Source organism: Tupaia chinensis, unplaced genomic scaffold (assembly GCF_000334495.1).
Source record: "Tupaia chinensis unplaced genomic scaffold, TupChi_1.0 Scaffold000215_1, whole genome shotgun sequence".
In the NCBI taxonomy this organism is placed as follows: domain Eukaryota; kingdom Metazoa; phylum Chordata; class Mammalia; order Scandentia; family Tupaiidae; genus Tupaia; species Tupaia belangeri.
Genome location: NW_006159690.1, coordinates 2,805,401 through 2,822,431, shown reverse-complemented (window position 1 = coordinate 2,822,431; position 17,031 = coordinate 2,805,401). Strand labels below are relative to the sequence as shown.

The following is a 17,031-nucleotide window of genomic DNA, read 5'->3' as shown; positions in this document are numbered from 1 at the left end:
ATTAAAAGTAAAAAATAAACTTTTTCTAGAAGTATTAATATTTCATTAAAACCCTTTTCCTTTCAGGATATCCTTTCGTCATTTCCTTTCCATTTCCCAGTATATACTAAGTCTTTGTGCATTAATGCATGATCAGCCTTAAAACCATTTTCTGCTATTTTAGACATTATGACTGATTTGTTTATTGCCAGTTTTCCCCAAGAACTAAGTTTTATTTATGCATAGAGGAGATCGGGTCACAAATTATGTTTCAAAATTTCCAATAAACATTTATTATTTGTTGTGATTTAATGAAAACTGAGTTTAAAAACATATATACTGGGGCTGGCAGGTGGCATGGTGGATAAGGGCGCTCAACTACCCTATGGCTGACCACGATTTGAGTCTTGGACCTGGTGGCTTGCTTTCTCACTTTCCCTCTCTCACTTTCTCTCTCTGTGTCTTTCTGGTCAAATTTTAAAATAAAATGAATGAATAAATAAAATTTAATAAATAATTCTTTAAAAACATATATACTATTTATATAATATATATTAATATATTATTTATGTTAGTAATCTTCCATTTCTGTTTCTTGGTAAGCTATATATTAAGTCTTCATATTTTCTTTCTTTCTTTTTTTCTTTTTTTGGAGTGGTTTTTGCTATAGGGTGCGTGCGCTCGCCAGACAGACAGACAGAGACAGAGGTAGAAAGCGAGAAATCACCCCAGGGGGGATGGCCACGCCGCAATCCCTTCTCCTCCATTCTCCTCTCAGGATCTTGGGCACGCATGCACATGAGTTTAAGCCACCAGGTCTGGGACTCGAACCACAGTCAACTACGTGCGAGTCCAGCAACATAGCCATTACGCTAACTGCTGGTCCCAAGTCTTCATATTTTTTAAGATATTCAAAACTTCATTAACTTTTCAACTAATTTTGGAAAATTAATATTGCCTGAAAAATAGATTAAACCTTATTTTCTTTGTAATTTAAGTTGAGTTTTTGGGTTTGTTTGTTTTGTTTTGTTTACTTTTTACTATAGGCTTGTATCCTCACCAAAGAGACAGTGAGAGAGCAATCACACCCCAGGGGGCATATCCAGACCACAGACCCTTCTCTTTCATCCTCCTTTCAGGATTCTTAGCCACGCACACACACACATACATACATACACACATGCCTGACATGTTTTTCAAGCCACTAGGCTTGGGACTTAAACCACTCAGTTGGCTGTGTGGGATCCAGTAGGCCACAGGCTGGCCCTGTGAGCTTTGTACATTTTAGTGAGTGCTTTTCCCATCTGTTTTCCCTCGTTCCTAACATGAATATTTTTAGTGTTGGGATTTTTTGAGTGTGCCTTAGAGGTCTTTTTGGTTTGTTTGGGTTTTCTTTGGTTAAAGATATGCACACATAAACACACATATGTAAAATTTTTGGCTTTTTATTAAACAACTATAAGAAAGAAGACTTTGCTTTCTTTTCACATCTCAAAGTAATTCTGTCTGTAAGTTCCTTATATTGAGATCTGGCTTTCGGCTGAGTTTTTATAAAAATTTCCATTTTCCTTTTTTTTGTTTTTGTTTTTGTTTTACTATACTAGTGCCCAAAATTATTTAAACTTTTTGGGCTGAGCCAGCTAGGCGATGTGGTAATTAAGGCAGCTAGATCCCACATAGCTGACTGCTCAGTTGGATCTTGGACCTAAAGTTTAAAAAACACACTGCTGGGGCTGGCAGGTGGCATGGTGGTTAAAGCGCTGGACTCCCACATTGCCAACAGCAGTTTGAGTCCCAGACTAGTGGCCTGCTTTCTCACTTTGCCTGCCTCTCTCTCTGCGTGTGTTTCTCTGTGGTCAAATTAAATAATAATAATAAATAAAATTAAATAAATAATTATTTTAAAACACACACATACTGGGCACATGTGCATGCATGCCCAAAATCCTAAGAGGAAAATGAAGAGGGGATTGCAGTATAGTCATCCCCCCTAGGGGGGTTGCTCTCTCACTTTCCCTCTTCTCTCCCTCTTTCTCCAGAGAGCACACACACCATATAGCAAATATTAGAAATGATTAAAATCAGCCTTATAATATTGTAAAGAGTTTGTTCCATTTAGGTAATTATGAAAATGAGAATAAGCCAATTACTTGTTTCATTATCAAAAGAATATCCTTCATATTCTGTTGTGATTTGTTTTTTTGCCCTTCTGATTCTAAAAAATTTTCCTGGAATAGTTGAAAGACATAACACCAGGAAAATTCCAACATTTATCTAGTCACTGCCCCTTCAGGTTGGGCTTTTAGTACTTTTTGGGGGGAGAGGTTTTTGCTATAGGGCATATGCACTCGCCAGAGAGAGAGAGAGAGACAGAAAGCGAGAAATCACCCCCCAGGTGGATGGCCACGCCGCAATCCCTTCTCCTCCATTCTCCTCTCAGGATCTTGGGCACGCATGCACACGTGGCCGGAGTGAGTTTAAGCCACCCGGTCTGGGACTTGAATCGTGGTCGACTACATGGGAGTCCAGCGACATAGCCATTCTGCTAACTGCTTGTCCTTGGTCTTTTAATACTATTCAGTTTTTCCTATCAAGACTGGTTCCCTTTTTTTTTTTCAGGAGATATTAAAAAATGCCATCAGCTGCAGTCTTTATTGCAGGAAGAAGAGTTTAATTGAAGAAATAACACTGTAGTGTTTTAAATAAATGGATCTCTGACACATTTTTAAGGCTTTATATAACTTCTTTAAGAAAAATTTAAAACAGACGCAATAATATGATAAGGTACACTGAGAAGTTCAATGTTTTAGGAAGAACTGAACCTTGTAAATAAGGGTATGCCTTGATAGAATTTATGAATAAAAGTGGATCTCCCTGGGGCCGGCTAATGGCGTGGTAGTTAAGAGCACTGGACTCCCACATGGCTGACCGTGGTTCAAGTCCTGGACCAGGAGGCTTGCTTTCTCACTTTCTCTCTCTCTCTCTTTCTGTCTCTCTCCATCTCTCTCTGGAAATATTAAATATAATAATAATAATAATAAAGTTAAATGAATAATTCTTTTTTTTAAAAAGTAAATCTCCTCTGCTAAATATAAATTTCTTAACCAAAGGAAGGCCTTCATTCTTTTTTCCGTTATAAGCCTAACTTCCCTTTCCTTAATAATACTGGCTTTATGACTGTTAGAGAAAGAATGAAGTGAAAGGTTCTTTTTCTATTAGATTTGGATGTAAATTTTCATAATTATTTTAAATTCGTTATGCTGAAGATTTAAAACAAATGACCATTTAGTTGGTTGTTACAGAAGGAATGTCACATTATCATCACATGGTAAGGCATGAAATTTATTTACTTTACATAATCAACCTCTACTTAAAACAACCTGATACAGATATCCCTCAGTCAATAGATGGCATTATATAGTACTTAGTTTGGGGTTTTTTTTTTTCATTTTTTTCTGGAGATATTAAAAAATGCCATCTTTGTTTGTCTCTGACTGGTACTTCCAATAAACAAAATGTTTTTGAAAAGAATGTAAGCAAATTGTCAAGCAGTTGCCAAGATATGAAATCTAGACACTTAGCTTCAGTCCAAAACATATTTTATCTGTTTTGAGAATAATTGTGTAGGCCGTAGTATGCATATTTTAAATGCAGTGTAACCATCTGAACTTTTTATTGTTCAGAAAAGTTGATTATTTCAGATGTTTTTCATAAAAATTCAGAATTTCTAGCTCTGATCTTTAAAACAACAACAAAAAAGCATAAACTATACCATTTCTGGTTTTCTTTAGTTAACTTACTGTGTTGTCACATTGTAAAATTTATCTTGGTTAGAGGATTCTAAAGTTACCAGATTCTTACACCACAGGACAAATTTTAAGCCCCTTCTGTTCTGAAACTGTAAAGTAGCTTAAGATTGCCTTCTCAGTCTAACCACCCACTGAAGTACTTTCTGAACATAAAAATATGTTGTTCTTTCCCCCACTCGCTCTTGAAAAAGTATTCATCATATCAGCTGAATAATTTTACTCCCAGAAGACTACTACCCTTTTAGTTTTTTCTATTACATCTTAACATTAAACAATATCTTTTTTCAAACAGATACTTCAATTTTAAAAGCACTGAGGTTTGAAGTTTAGACATGATAAGTTTTCAGAGAAACAACAAAAATTTTCCCTAATGCTTTAACATTCTGGGTTTATCTGGAGATTAAAAAAAAAAAAAAAGGAGCTATTATTTTTGGTAGCACAAATATACATTAATGTACAACTGTAGTCCTCAGCTCTACACGGACTCAGCTGTCACGTAGCTGTATGCGGGTCATCCATTTCCTATTAATAATGTTAATGCTCTTATTTTTTTACACCGTTCATCACTGGGGAATATTTTGACTGCGGAAAATGTTTATTTGAGATTTGTCTAGAATGTGAAGAAAAATAAACTGGCTTATTACTTTTCAAAGCCTTTTTAAACATTTCTCCCATTATTTTAATTTTTAAATACTAGAAAAAATATCATTTTTCTCTTAAATGAAATCAGAAAAAAAATACCTTTAAACTATATTTGGGCTCACTTAATAGCAATTACGTGTTTAGGAGGTGTAAATAACTTGCTATCAGACGTTACAAATATCCAGGTGCTCTGTATGTGCTGATGACAACAAAATTGAAAAGAAAGACTGTAATAATTCTGACTGGTTTTCTCTGCAGAAGATATTGATTATTTGTGTGTGGTGAGAGATTTGGAAAATTCAATTAAAGGAGTTGTGCAAAGGTTTCATAAATTTTCCTTCTACAGCGTGTACACAGACATTGTTGCGTATTAAATCAATGCAGCACTTCACAATATATTTTCTTTGAAACATAAAAATAAATAACATTTAAACAGTTCTGCTTACTACAGAAACAAATTTTATTTTCTGTGAAGCAGTTAGTCATGTGCTATCACTGACTCATACACACTTGCCAGCTGTAACAAATTTTATAGACGTTTTCCCCGGAGACATCTCTCACATACTATGAATTTTTAAATGAGCAAATGGTGAAGAGGGGATGTCAGCAATATAAAAATTGATCAGTTAAAAGATAAAAGCATAAGTAAAGAGATTTGTATGGTAGTCTTAATAGGTTTTATTAAATAAAAATACTATAAAAAGACAGTAATGAATAGACTGAAGACTAACTGTTCTTGAGGCGGAGAAAAATTATTCTGGCACATTTAGTAGAAATTGGTTTCATGTCACCTGATCAGTGAACACTTTTCTTTTTCTTTTTCTATTTTAACCCTTAGAGTAGTCCAAAAAAAAAGCCTCAAAAAGGATTAGATAAATTCTCTAAGTGGTTTACATATTTTAGAAACATATATAGTAATAAAGCAGATATTTATGGTATTATATAGCTACTTATATAGTAAAAAGCAGGACTCGTGTAATAAGTAAATATTAGATGACTTTCCCTCCCACTCAGATCCCAGAGAGGAAGGTGGTCATTCTCATTCACACTGCTTACACCATATGCTTCAGCTCTGCGGAGTCTCCAGACTCTCGGCCTCCCCGTTCTTCCCTCTGTGCAGGTTGCTTTCTTCCTTCTCTGTCCAGCACATGCCTGCTCGGCCTTCCAGGTCCACCTCAGAGGTCCCAAATGTGAAGCTCTTCTAGGTGAAACTAAATCATTCCATTCTATAGGCCTACAACATATATCTGAGTATTTATAAATGGATCGAGTTGCAGTGCACTACAGTTGCTGGCTACAAGGCTCTTTCTGCATTTCCTTTGTTTTATTTTAAGATTATTTTTTAGAATTATTTTAAATTTTTTATTATTATTAATATTCTTTGCTATAGGGTACATGTGCTCACCAGAGAAAGAGAAAATGAGAAAGCCAGCCACCAGGTCTGGGACTCAGACTTTGGTCGGCCACATGGAGTCCAGAGCCCCAACTACCACGCCACCTGCTGGCCTCCCTTTGGCAAATAAACAAAAAGTTCTCTCAACTGTATTCTCAGAGCCTAGTACAGAATATGGAGAGGAGGTCCACAATACAGTACAATGAATGTGTGATGAACAAAAACAAATTTATTAAGAATTATGTGAATACTTCCAAATATTTACAAACTGCATTTGTGTTAATGTGCCTCAATAATCAAATGTTTATTGAAGAGCCAGGCTCATTTTGATCCATTTATTCTACAACAAGTTTGAACTATTTCCTGAAAACAGTCTTTTTTCTTTCATTTAGAATTACATCATCTTGACAGCTATGAATTTCTTAAAGCCATTTTAAACTGAGGTATTGTTTCACCTTTCTAATTCAGTGTTTACCTTGTTACATTTCACTGTTTTGCTCAGGTAGAAACATTTTAATTACATGATCAGATTTGGTACTGTTTTTCTAGCAGAAAACAGTGATGTGAGCTTTGGGGCTTTAGTTGAAATTATATGTAATCTGTTCATATAAACAACAGGAGGGCAATCACAAGATCTGTGAGTTAGAGGCTGAATGAAAAAGAATACTGCTGAGTTGACTCGTCTAGCTTTACAAGTCAGAGCATATTTTAACTGAGTCTAACTAAAGAGGGCCCTTAACTGAGTACCTTTCCTATAAATAGCTAAAGAGATGCTGACAGGTGGGTTATAGTTTCAATAGGACACATCTGACTGAATAAGATATAACAAGTCCGTTAAATCTGGAAATGTGCTAAATTGATTAAGTAAATCAATACTTATTTATACCTTTCTTTCAAAACAATTTCTATCCATCAGCAATACAAATACAAATACTATGTTTATAAGTAGTTTATTATAGCATATAAAGTAGATGCAATACAAGCCACATTGTGATATTAGTGTTCAGCGAACTGAAGGCTCACAGATTCTTTTTTTTTTTTTTTTGAGAGGTTTTCGCTATAGGGCGTGTGCACACGCCAGACTGAGAGAGATATAGAGATAGAAAGCGAGAAATCACCCCCCAGGGGGGATGGTCATGCCACAATCCCTTCTCCTCCATTCTCCTCTCGGGATCTTGGGCACGCATGCACACGCGCCCGGTGTGAGTTTTAAGCCACCGGGTCTGGGACGCGAACCGGGGTCAACTACGTGGGAGTCCAGTGTCATAGCCATTACACTAACTGCTGGTTCCCAAGGCTCACAGATTCTTACAAGCTAACCAGATACTGCCTGCTATGCTGTAGGAAAAAATTAATGCAAAGTGAAAGAATATATTATATTCCAAAAATACATTTCTTTGGAAATGGTATTTCAAGTGATTGATAGTAGTTCCCTAACAAACTGTTGGATTATCAGAAAAATCATGACATATTTTCATGTCTTTCTGTGCAAAAATGCGTCATGACTTTTTAGACAGCCCAATAGTTTGTTTTGTTTTGAGAACAAATGTTTTGTTCTCAAAGTATTTACAAAGCATCTTATACAGAAAATTATGTCATTTTTATCCACTAGAAAGTTAATTCTGTGATAGATAATAAGTAATAGCTTATGGGCCAGCAGGTGGTGTAGTGGTTGAGGTGCTGAACTCCCACATGGGCGACCATAGTTCAAGTGCTTGATCTAGTTAGTGGCTTGCTTTCTCACCTCCCCTTTCTTTCTCCCTGTGTCTCTCTCTGATCCAATTTTTTTTTTTTGGGGGGGGGGCGGAGGGAGGCTTTTGCTATAGGGATTGTGTGCTCACCAGAAAGAGACAGACAGACAGACAGTAATAAACCACCCCCCAGAGGGGATGGTCACACCACAATCCCGTCCTCCATTCTTCTCTTGGGATCTTGGGCATGCATGCCTATGTGCCCAGCGTGAGTTTAAGCCACTGGGTCCGGGACTGGAACCAAGGTCGGCTACATGGGAGTCCAGCGACTTAGCTATTACGCCATCTGCTGGTTCCTCCAGTCAAATTTTTAAAATAATAATAACAATGAATAAAATTTGATTTTAAAAATAGCTTTATAATAACAACTAACATATATTGAGTATTTTCTATATGTCAGGCGCTGTTAGAAACACTTTTTACATATCCCATTTAATCCTAACAACTTTTTTTTTTTAAGAATTATTTATTTATTTATTTATTTAATTCCATTTGTTGTTGTTATTATTTTAAATTGAACAGAGAGAGAGAGAAAGGGGAAAGGAAGAAAGCAAGCCACCAGGTCTGGATTCAAACCATAGTAAACCCTGTGGGAATCCAGCACCTTACCCACTACACCACGTGCTAGCCCCGATCCTAACAACTTATGAAGTAGATACAGGTATTATCTTTATTTTATAGGTGAGGAAACTGAGCAACCAAGAGAGTAACACTGTCTCGGAATCACCTAAGAGACAGAACCAGAATACTGAGCTGTGTGACCTGGGGCCAGAGCCTATCTCATGACCACTGCACAGCAGAAGTTGTGAGTGTCAGCTTTCACCACTGGTCAAAGATTTGTATTCTGTGAAGTAAGGAGATAGTATATATGCATGCACGTGTATCCATTCATTATAGGCTCACATGTTTCGTAAAATCTCTGAAACATGAAAATCTCACAGAACTATATCAGATAGTGATTTCTGATACATACTCAGTTACGTACTTAGTGAGTGACCATACACATTTTGTATAGTATAGGGAACTTAGAGTACTGAGAATAGCTTTGTGTTCATAGATTCTAGTATAGTCACCAGATTTTAGGGGTGTTCTTTTGAATCTATAATTGAGCAGTACTTTCAGAAAACCTAAAAGAATTAAGGTGGAGCTGTCAGTCGATCCTCCCCCGCCCCTCTTTTTTCTATTATTAGAGAGTGCATGCACTCGCCCTAAAGAGAAGGCATCCCCACTAGAGTGTGCCACACCAGAATTGGGGATTTGGGGCACACTGGGAATTTTGCTTCTCAAGTTGCTGGGCTGGGATATGAATTGCAAATTGGCCATGTGGACTCTGGCTGCCCATGCCCAAGATTCAAACCTCCACCCATTGGTGCCAGCCCCAACTTCCCTTTTCATGAGAGGCAACCAGAGGTGATGGTGAAATGAAGTAACTTCACCTTCGAGGCATTTCCCTGGTTTTACTTTTGACCCCACTTTTTTCTCACTTTGTACATGACCTTCATGGTCTCACTCAGTCTCTTAACTTTGTTTTCACCTAGTGTATACGTGTCCTGTATCTAACTGTGACTTCCCTCTTGAGCTATTAACCCACAATCTCAGCTGCCATACAGTGTCGTTGTCCCGCCCCAAGTATACTGATGTCATCATTTCCCCTTCAAAATTGTTCTTCCTTCTACTTAAGGATTATATCGTCCCAATGATCAGGCTCAAAACTTCAAAATTCTCAGGGCCAAGCAGTGGTGCATTACTAACCAAATGGACCCACATGTGAAGGGTATTGAGTTCGCATCCCAGGACCTCCCTGAGCACACTGGGTGCATACTCACATGCCTATGATCCAAGGGGGCTGAGACTGGGGCTGGGGGTACATTGCAGCATGAAGACACTGATGGAAGCACCCCTCTCTTCCCACCCCTTTCCCTCAAGAAATAAGCTAAAAACAAAAACCCTCAGAATTGTCTCTATTTCATTCCGTCCTAACATCCAAATTCCAGGTCAGATCACTTCTGAAAATGTTTAATTCTTCTTCCCATGCCCACTGGGCTGGTTAATTCCTTTATTACCTCTCATCCATTATCCCCATTGTAACCTACCTCTCTGCCATTTGGTCCATTCCCCTACAGCCTGCCCTGCTACTGGGCAAATCTATGCTTTGGAAGCTGTTCTCTATCACATTCATAAAATCCTAATGTAGACTGACATCAGGTCCCAGTGACCACAGCGGTGCCTTCCAACTTACCTTTCTCCTTGTGCCTCATTCACTTCCAATTACTTGTCATTTCTCAGACGTATTTCTAAAGTGTCTTTCCTGCTTCCTTACCTTAGTTCTTGTCTCCTCTACCTAGCATGCCTTATTGTCAAAATCCTACCCATCTTTCTTAAACCTGCTCTGAACTCTAAGAGCCTCCCCAAGTCCTGGGCCTCCCCAGGTCCTGCTCACCATGTTCTCTCGTTGCTTTTCTTTTGTTCATTTGTCATGGTCGCTCACTAGTATAAGGGGCTATCAAACTCCTGGGTTTTGTCCGATGCCCCAGAAACTCCTACACACGTGCTACTCCCGATACCATGGTGGCCCACTCCCACAGTGTTGCTGCGCAGCTGCCCTCCCTCGTCCTTAAACAGTTCCTCTTGACCTATTCTATCGCATACAAATGCACTCACAGAGCCTTTAAAAAGTGAAGCCTTTATGAAACAATATTTCATATGAGAAAGAGAATAAGGAGACAGCCACTAGAGGCCACCTGCAGAATGCTAAGATCACCAAAGGGGAAAAAGAAAAAGCATGATTTGGGCTAATGTTAACCAAAGCTACTGGCCCATTTTATCTGTAACAATTTTTTTTTTTTTTGGAGAGGTTTTCACTGTAGGGCGCGGGCGCTCGCCAGACAGACAGAGAGAGACATAGAGACAGAAAGCGAGAAATCACCCCCCGGGGGGATCGTCATGCCACAATCCCTTCTCCTCCATTCTCCTCTCGGGATCTTGGGCACGCACGCACACGCGCCCGGCGTGAGTTTTAAGCCACTGGGTCCGGGACACTAACCGCGGTCGACTACGTGGGAGTCCAGCGACATAGCCATTACGCTAACTGTAACAATTACAGTTCCCTATCTGTAACAATTTTGATAAAACACTTGGCTAACATGCCTAAGCTCAGTAGGAATAAATCACTATGTTTAATGACAGCCTTTTGAAACCTGATAATCAAGCTAAGGACACAAGACTTAGGAAACAAAGTAAGGCAACTATAAGTAATACAAACTCAGACCCTTCCTGCCAGGGTTCTGACCCATAGCAAGTGCAAAAAAGAACCGTGTGTCCAGTGAGGCCCAAAGTACCAACCTGAGGTCTAGCTGCATAGCACAGTGGTAAGTGCTGTGCCTTAGGAGCCGGATCCCACATAGTCAATCACGATTGAATCCTGGCTCCAGCAACTTAACAAACATGCTGGGTACATGTGCATGCATGTCAAAAATCCTGACAGGATGGAGAAATGGAGAGGGGTTGTGGCATGACCATGTCCCAGTGGGGGGTGTTTTCTCTTTCTGTGTCTCACTGGCAACTGCACATGCTCTCTGGTAACATAAAAATATGTATATGAACTTGATTAGTGGAGGAATGGAAAACCTTCAGCACAGCAGGTCTTCTGGTGGGAGCCAGGGGTGTAACTAACGTGCTTGTGTCTCAGAGCAGATAAAGAGCCTCTTCTCTCTCACATTGAATCAAAACCTTGAACTCTGCTCTCCTGAACCTGAGGTCAAAGCTGGATCTTTGAAATAGACCCCTTAAGTCTGTGTGCTGCTAACTTTACAAAAGACCACAGACCTGCCTTACAGACCTGCCTTACAGGCTTTAGGTCAGAGTGCTAGAATGAGTTGGTCTTACTACACGGAGTAAGTACCACAAGGACCCACTGAGCGGGACCAGGTGGTGGCACAATAGTAAAATGTGATGCTCTGTGAAGGTGACACACATAGGAAGATTCTGGGGTCATAGCTGGAGGCCTCCCTGAGTATGCCAGGCATACACATGCCTCAGTGCTGGCTGGGGCAGATTGGGGGCATCAAGACCCTATAGGGGCTACTGTCTCTGTGTCTCTCATTTGCTGAAGGAAGGAGGGAAAGAAAAACTTTAAAAAAAAAAAAAGAAGCCCATTGAACTTGAGAGTAGGCAGTGATAGAGAACCACACAGTGGGGAAAAATGTGTAAAAATACTGACCTGTAGTATTTGTTTGTTTATTTATTGAGAGAGAAATTTTTGCTATAAGGCACATGAGCTTGTCAGAGAGACAGAAAGCAAGAAATCACCCCCCCAGGGGAGATGGCCATGCCACAATCCCTTCTCTTCCATTCTCCTCTCGGGATTTTGGGCACGCATGCACATGTGCCCAGCGTGAGTTTTAGCCACCAGGGACGCCAGCAATGTAACCACTATGCCATCTGCTGGTCCCATGACCTGTAATATTACTAGTAAAATGTGAACCAACATACATTCTGGACTTTGTGATAAATTGCTCACACTCTCATGGGAAGTAGAGAAAGGAAGAGTGGACTGGAGTTCCTTCTCTTTGGAACTGTAGAGCACCAAACATTCCCCTCTGCATTAGATACCAAATAAAGAATAAGCAACGTTACAGAAATTCACAGCAGAGAGGGATCACCTCAGGATGGGCTGATGAAGAAACTTTTTAAGGATTCATGATTTTAAAATGTTCAAATTATTCCACTCTATATTATCTCTGACAGAGAGCCAACTAGACACTGGTCATGGGAGCTTTATACTTAACTAGGAGCTGTAATTTGAAACACACACAATTCTAGTGGGCTGTGTAAACCTAGGTAGAAAACAGAGAAATGAACAGAAATGGCAGAGAAGCAGGCTGATGGCAGATTTGGACCAAGTCATTGATAGTTATGGTCACCAGGCTAACATGTTCAGACTTCATTCATTAGGCAGAAGCAGGCCATTGGAGATTGTTAGGGAAGTAACAATCCAAAATATGTTTTAGAAAGAATAATACAGTTGCTGTATGAAGGATGAACCCTGTGCAAATACTCTAACTACTGCGCATTGCTTTTCGTGTATTTTTGAGATATTCGAGTCAGCATTGTAGGCAGAGAGAACATACTGCAACTTGCTGTTCCTGAAGTGCTGTGACATCCATCGCATTGATAAAGAACTTATTTCTGCTGGATCCTTGATATGGCCTCAGTCTTAATGCAGTTCTTAATGTTCCTAATAGCCATGATCAATTGATGAAACTCCTTTGTCGGGTCTGGCACTGTGCAAAAGAACTGGATTTAGGGAGACAGTCAGGTGGCATGGTGGTTAGCTGGATTCCACCTAGCCAACTACACAGTTCAAGTCCTGCACCTGGTAGTTTGAAGGAGAAGCTGGGGGGGACCAGCAGTTGGAGTAATGGCTATGTCGCTGGACTCCCATGTAGTCGACCATAGTTCAAGTCCCAGACCCAGTGGCTTAAAATCACACCAGGAGCATGTGCGTGCGTGCCCAAGATCCTGAGAGGAGAATAGAAGGGATTGTGATGTGGGCATCACACCTGGGGGGTGATTTCTCCCTGTCTCTCTGCCTCTGTCTTTCTGGCGACTGCACGCACCCTATAGCAAAAACCTCTCTGAGACAAAAAAGAAAGAGAAGCTGGGTGCATGTGCACATGCCAGAATGGAGAAGGGATTGGGGCATGGCCATCTCCCTGAGGTGCTTTCTCACTTTTCCTCTTTCTCTCCAAGGGTATGTGCCCTGTAGGAAACTAAAATCAATTTATAAATTGGATTAGCTGTCAAACACTATCTCTGTTACCTACTTAGCTGTGTGACCTGACAAAGCACTTGTTTCCCTAAGCCTTGATTATAAAATGAGACTTTTCTCTTGTGAGTGTGCAAAATAATTAGCTTAATTAGTGCCTCCCCTGTAGTAACTATTTCATAAAGGAGTCTTCCTATCCTCTGTAGTCCTAAGATTAGTTCTGGTATCTGTACCAGTAACCTATAAGGACATTAAGTGAGCCTTAGAGTGCTTAAAATCTAACATAGGAATGCAGACCAGACTCTGGAATGACAGTTGGCTAAAGTAGGTTGTCAAATTGGCAACCCATCCTCAAAGACAGGGAGCAGAATATATGTGGATTTTTACGAATAAGGAACTACAGGGGCCCACTATGCACACTTCTTCATAGGGGTGTTAGAAACAGGGAAGGGGGTATTTCAGAAACGAGCACTCCACGTGTCCTATGCACGGATGCTGTAGTTGCCAGTGGCTGCCTCCCATCACACCGGGGTCCAAAGACCAAACAGACAAGAGCTTCTTCTCCCAGTAGTTCCCAGGGGGCACACTGAATAGGAATCTGCCATAGTAAATACTGTCTTTGGGGGTGGGGGGCAGCTGTTGGAGGAAACACCTGCTAAAAGGCCTTAAGGCTTATAGACAAAGGCATGTAAATTTGGTGATCTCAGTGGGTTGTGCTGGAATTTTAAAATTCAGAATTCCATGTACCTTCAGATGAGGTGAAGAGTGCTATCAGAGAAGTCATATTGACATTATTTCTGAAGTTATAGTTTGCTTAAAAGGTTCAAAGATAAGCAAATGAGAGGTTACCAACATCTAACTAAACTAGGTACCAAATTATGTGACAAATGCATATACAAATCATTTCTTAAGTCATATATGAGATGCATATTAATTTGAAAACTAATTATTGGTGATGTAATAATCATCTTTTATATCCCGCAGGCATTTAGAAGAAATGCACTCCCCATGAGCACCAGCTTCTGCATCTGCCTGGTCATATTTAAAGGAACAGAAGAAATGTTTGTAATTAATCCGCCCAGTAAATACCAACTCATAGCACTAGGCAGGTGCACATCTAGATAAAATTTCTTGCAGCTAATTTAAACTTTCTACACACACCCGAAGATAATCTCAATGTAAATAATACATTTCTTCTTGACTCTTTAACGTAAGCCAACATGTAAAGGAGGGTCCTGACTTATATTCCACACATGAGGTATGTTTTTATATACTTTTAGCATTTGTAGACAAACTTAATAAAGCATGTATGAAATGGTAACTTTGGTAGAGTTATATAAATTCCTGAAACTCAGACTAACTCTAATGGTGGGTGGAATAAGGTTTGTTTTCCAGTTTTTAAAAGTTCATTCATCTCTTCCATGAGTGAGACAGAGAAGAGATAGAGACCCCACCAGGTCCTGTGGCATGACCCACCCTCAAACTTAGCCAGCCTAGATGACGGACACACATGCAAACAGGGCCTTTCCCACATGGACCCAGTTGCATTACCACAGTGCCACCACCTGGCCTCCAGTTTTATCATTTAAAGCTCCAGCTGTTACTAAATTATAATTTTTTTAAAACATTCATCTCAGGGATGAGTTTTTATAATTATACTCTAGCTTTTCCTATACTTGCACAGAGAAAAAAATTAAGTTTTAAATTTTGACACCTTTTTTTATTTAAGAATTATTTTATTTATTTATTTTAGAGGGACGGGGGTGGGGGAGTGAGAAAGCAAGCTACCAGGTCCAGTCAGCCGTGTGGTAGTCCAGCGTCCTTAACCACCACACCATCTGCTGGCTCCAAAACTTGACACCTTTTATAAAATATTGGAATGTATTTTTCAGTATATTTAAATATGAAGGGTTTTTTAAGAATTATTTTTATTATTTTAACTTTATTTATTTACTTATTTATTTTAATTTGACCAGAGAGGGACAGAGAGAGAAAGGGAAAGTGAAAGAGCAAGTCAGAAGGTCTGGGACTCGAACCACAGTTGGCCATGTGGGAATCCAGCACCCTTAACCATCATGCCACCTGCTGGCCCCATGAATTTTTTTTTTTTAAGATTTTTATTTATTTATTTTAATTTGACGAAAGAGGGCAAGTGAGAAAACAAGCTGCCAGGTCCGGGACTCAACCACAGTCAGTCATGTGGGAGTGTCCAGCACCCTTAACCTGCTGGCCTCAGTTATTTTTAATTAAACCGCAGACTCTACTGAATTTAAAGACCTTTATTATAATCCCTTCTAACTTATTTTGAGGTATTAACTTAAATTTGTGGTTTTTCTGTGGTGGTGGTTTATTGATCTATCATCATGGGTTGTGATGTCACTCACAAAATAAAGGGGAGGGGAAGATCACAGAATATGTTAAGAGCTTGGGTAATTGTGGTGGCACAGTACTATAACAATTGGACCTACATGGGGAAGCCTTGAGTTCGTGTCCCAAAAGCACATGTGGCCCTGTGTACATGTCCATGTTCTAGGTCGGCTGAGACTAGAGTTTCAGTGTGGCAATAAGGACCTCGTTGGAGGTGTCTCTCTGCTTTGCTCATGGAGGAAATTAATAGACTTTTAAAAATATACATGTTGTATTTTGATAGTTTTTTTTTTTAATTCTATACTTTTCCTTGATCATCTTCACAAGGAAAAAAATGTTATTCTTGGTATTTGCCCTGTTTTCACAAAACAACCTTGTCATTTCAATGTATCATGAATAATACAGTATCAAAAAGAATATGAAAGTGAAATAAAATTCAACAAATTAAGGTTTAAAACATAGCTTCCACTTAGAAAAATTTAAAATTCACCTCTTTTTTCAAAGGAAAGTGTTCTGGGACCAGCAGATGGCATAATGGTTATGCTGCTGGACCTCCCACATAATTGACTGTGGTTTGAGTCCTGAACCTGGTGGCTTAAAACTCATGCCGGGCACATGTGCATGCATGCCCAAAATCCCAAGAGGAGGATGGAGGAGGGATTGGAACGTGGCCATCCCACTGGGGGACGATCTCTTGCTTTCTGGCTGTCTCTGTCTCTCTGGCAAGTGCACATACCCTACAAGAAAGAAAAAAAAAACAAAACTGTTCTTTTAAAAAACTATTACTATTCGCGGCCGGTAGGTGGCATGGTGATTGAGGTGCTGAACTCCCACATGGGTAACCATGGTTTGAGTCCTGGACCTGGCAACTTGCTTTCACACTTTCCCTCTCTCCCTGGTCAAATTAAAAAAATAATAATGATAAATAAAAAATAAATAATTATTTTTTAAAAACTATTACTATAAATGACACAATTTATTGAACTTAATTGCCTTCGTTAGTGATTTTCTTGATACTGTTTAAATAAATTTTTAAAGATAAATCTGTCTGTTAAATATTAAGAGTACTTTGTATACAGTCCTTATAATAGGATGTGACTACAAGTATGTTAAAAAGGGTTATTCAGGGGCTGGCACATGGCATGGTGGTTAAGGGTGCTAGACTCCCTCATGGCTGACCATGATTCAAGTCCCGGACCTGGCGGCTTGCTTTCTTACTTTCCTTCTCTCTCTTTCTCCTAAAATGAATGAATAAAGTTAAATTTTTAAAAAATTCGTTTTTAAAAAAAGGATTATTCTAGCATTGAAAATCTTACCATGTAA

At 39.3% G+C, this 17,031-nt stretch overlaps 1 protein-coding gene across 2 annotated transcripts in view; it reads left to right on the top strand.

The window, feature by feature from the left end:
• The window catches only part of ITGB3BP (integrin subunit beta 3 binding protein), a 74,581-nt gene extending 59,539 nt beyond the window's left edge, over nt 1–15,042 (top strand). The window contains exons 8-9 of one of the 2 annotated variants that reach the window (XM_006147530.3): nt 6,216–6,266; nt 14,326–15,040. In XM_006147530.3, coding sequence (XP_006147592.1) covers nt 6,216–6,265 — 50 coding nt within the window. In that variant the 3' untranslated portion in view covers nt 6,266; nt 14,326–15,040. Of the gene's footprint in view, nt 1–6,215; nt 6,267–14,325 lie in introns of both variants that reach the window. The other variant, XM_006147529.3, reaches the window with a different exon arrangement.
• The last annotated feature ends 1,989 nt before the right edge of the window (nt 15,043–17,031 follow it).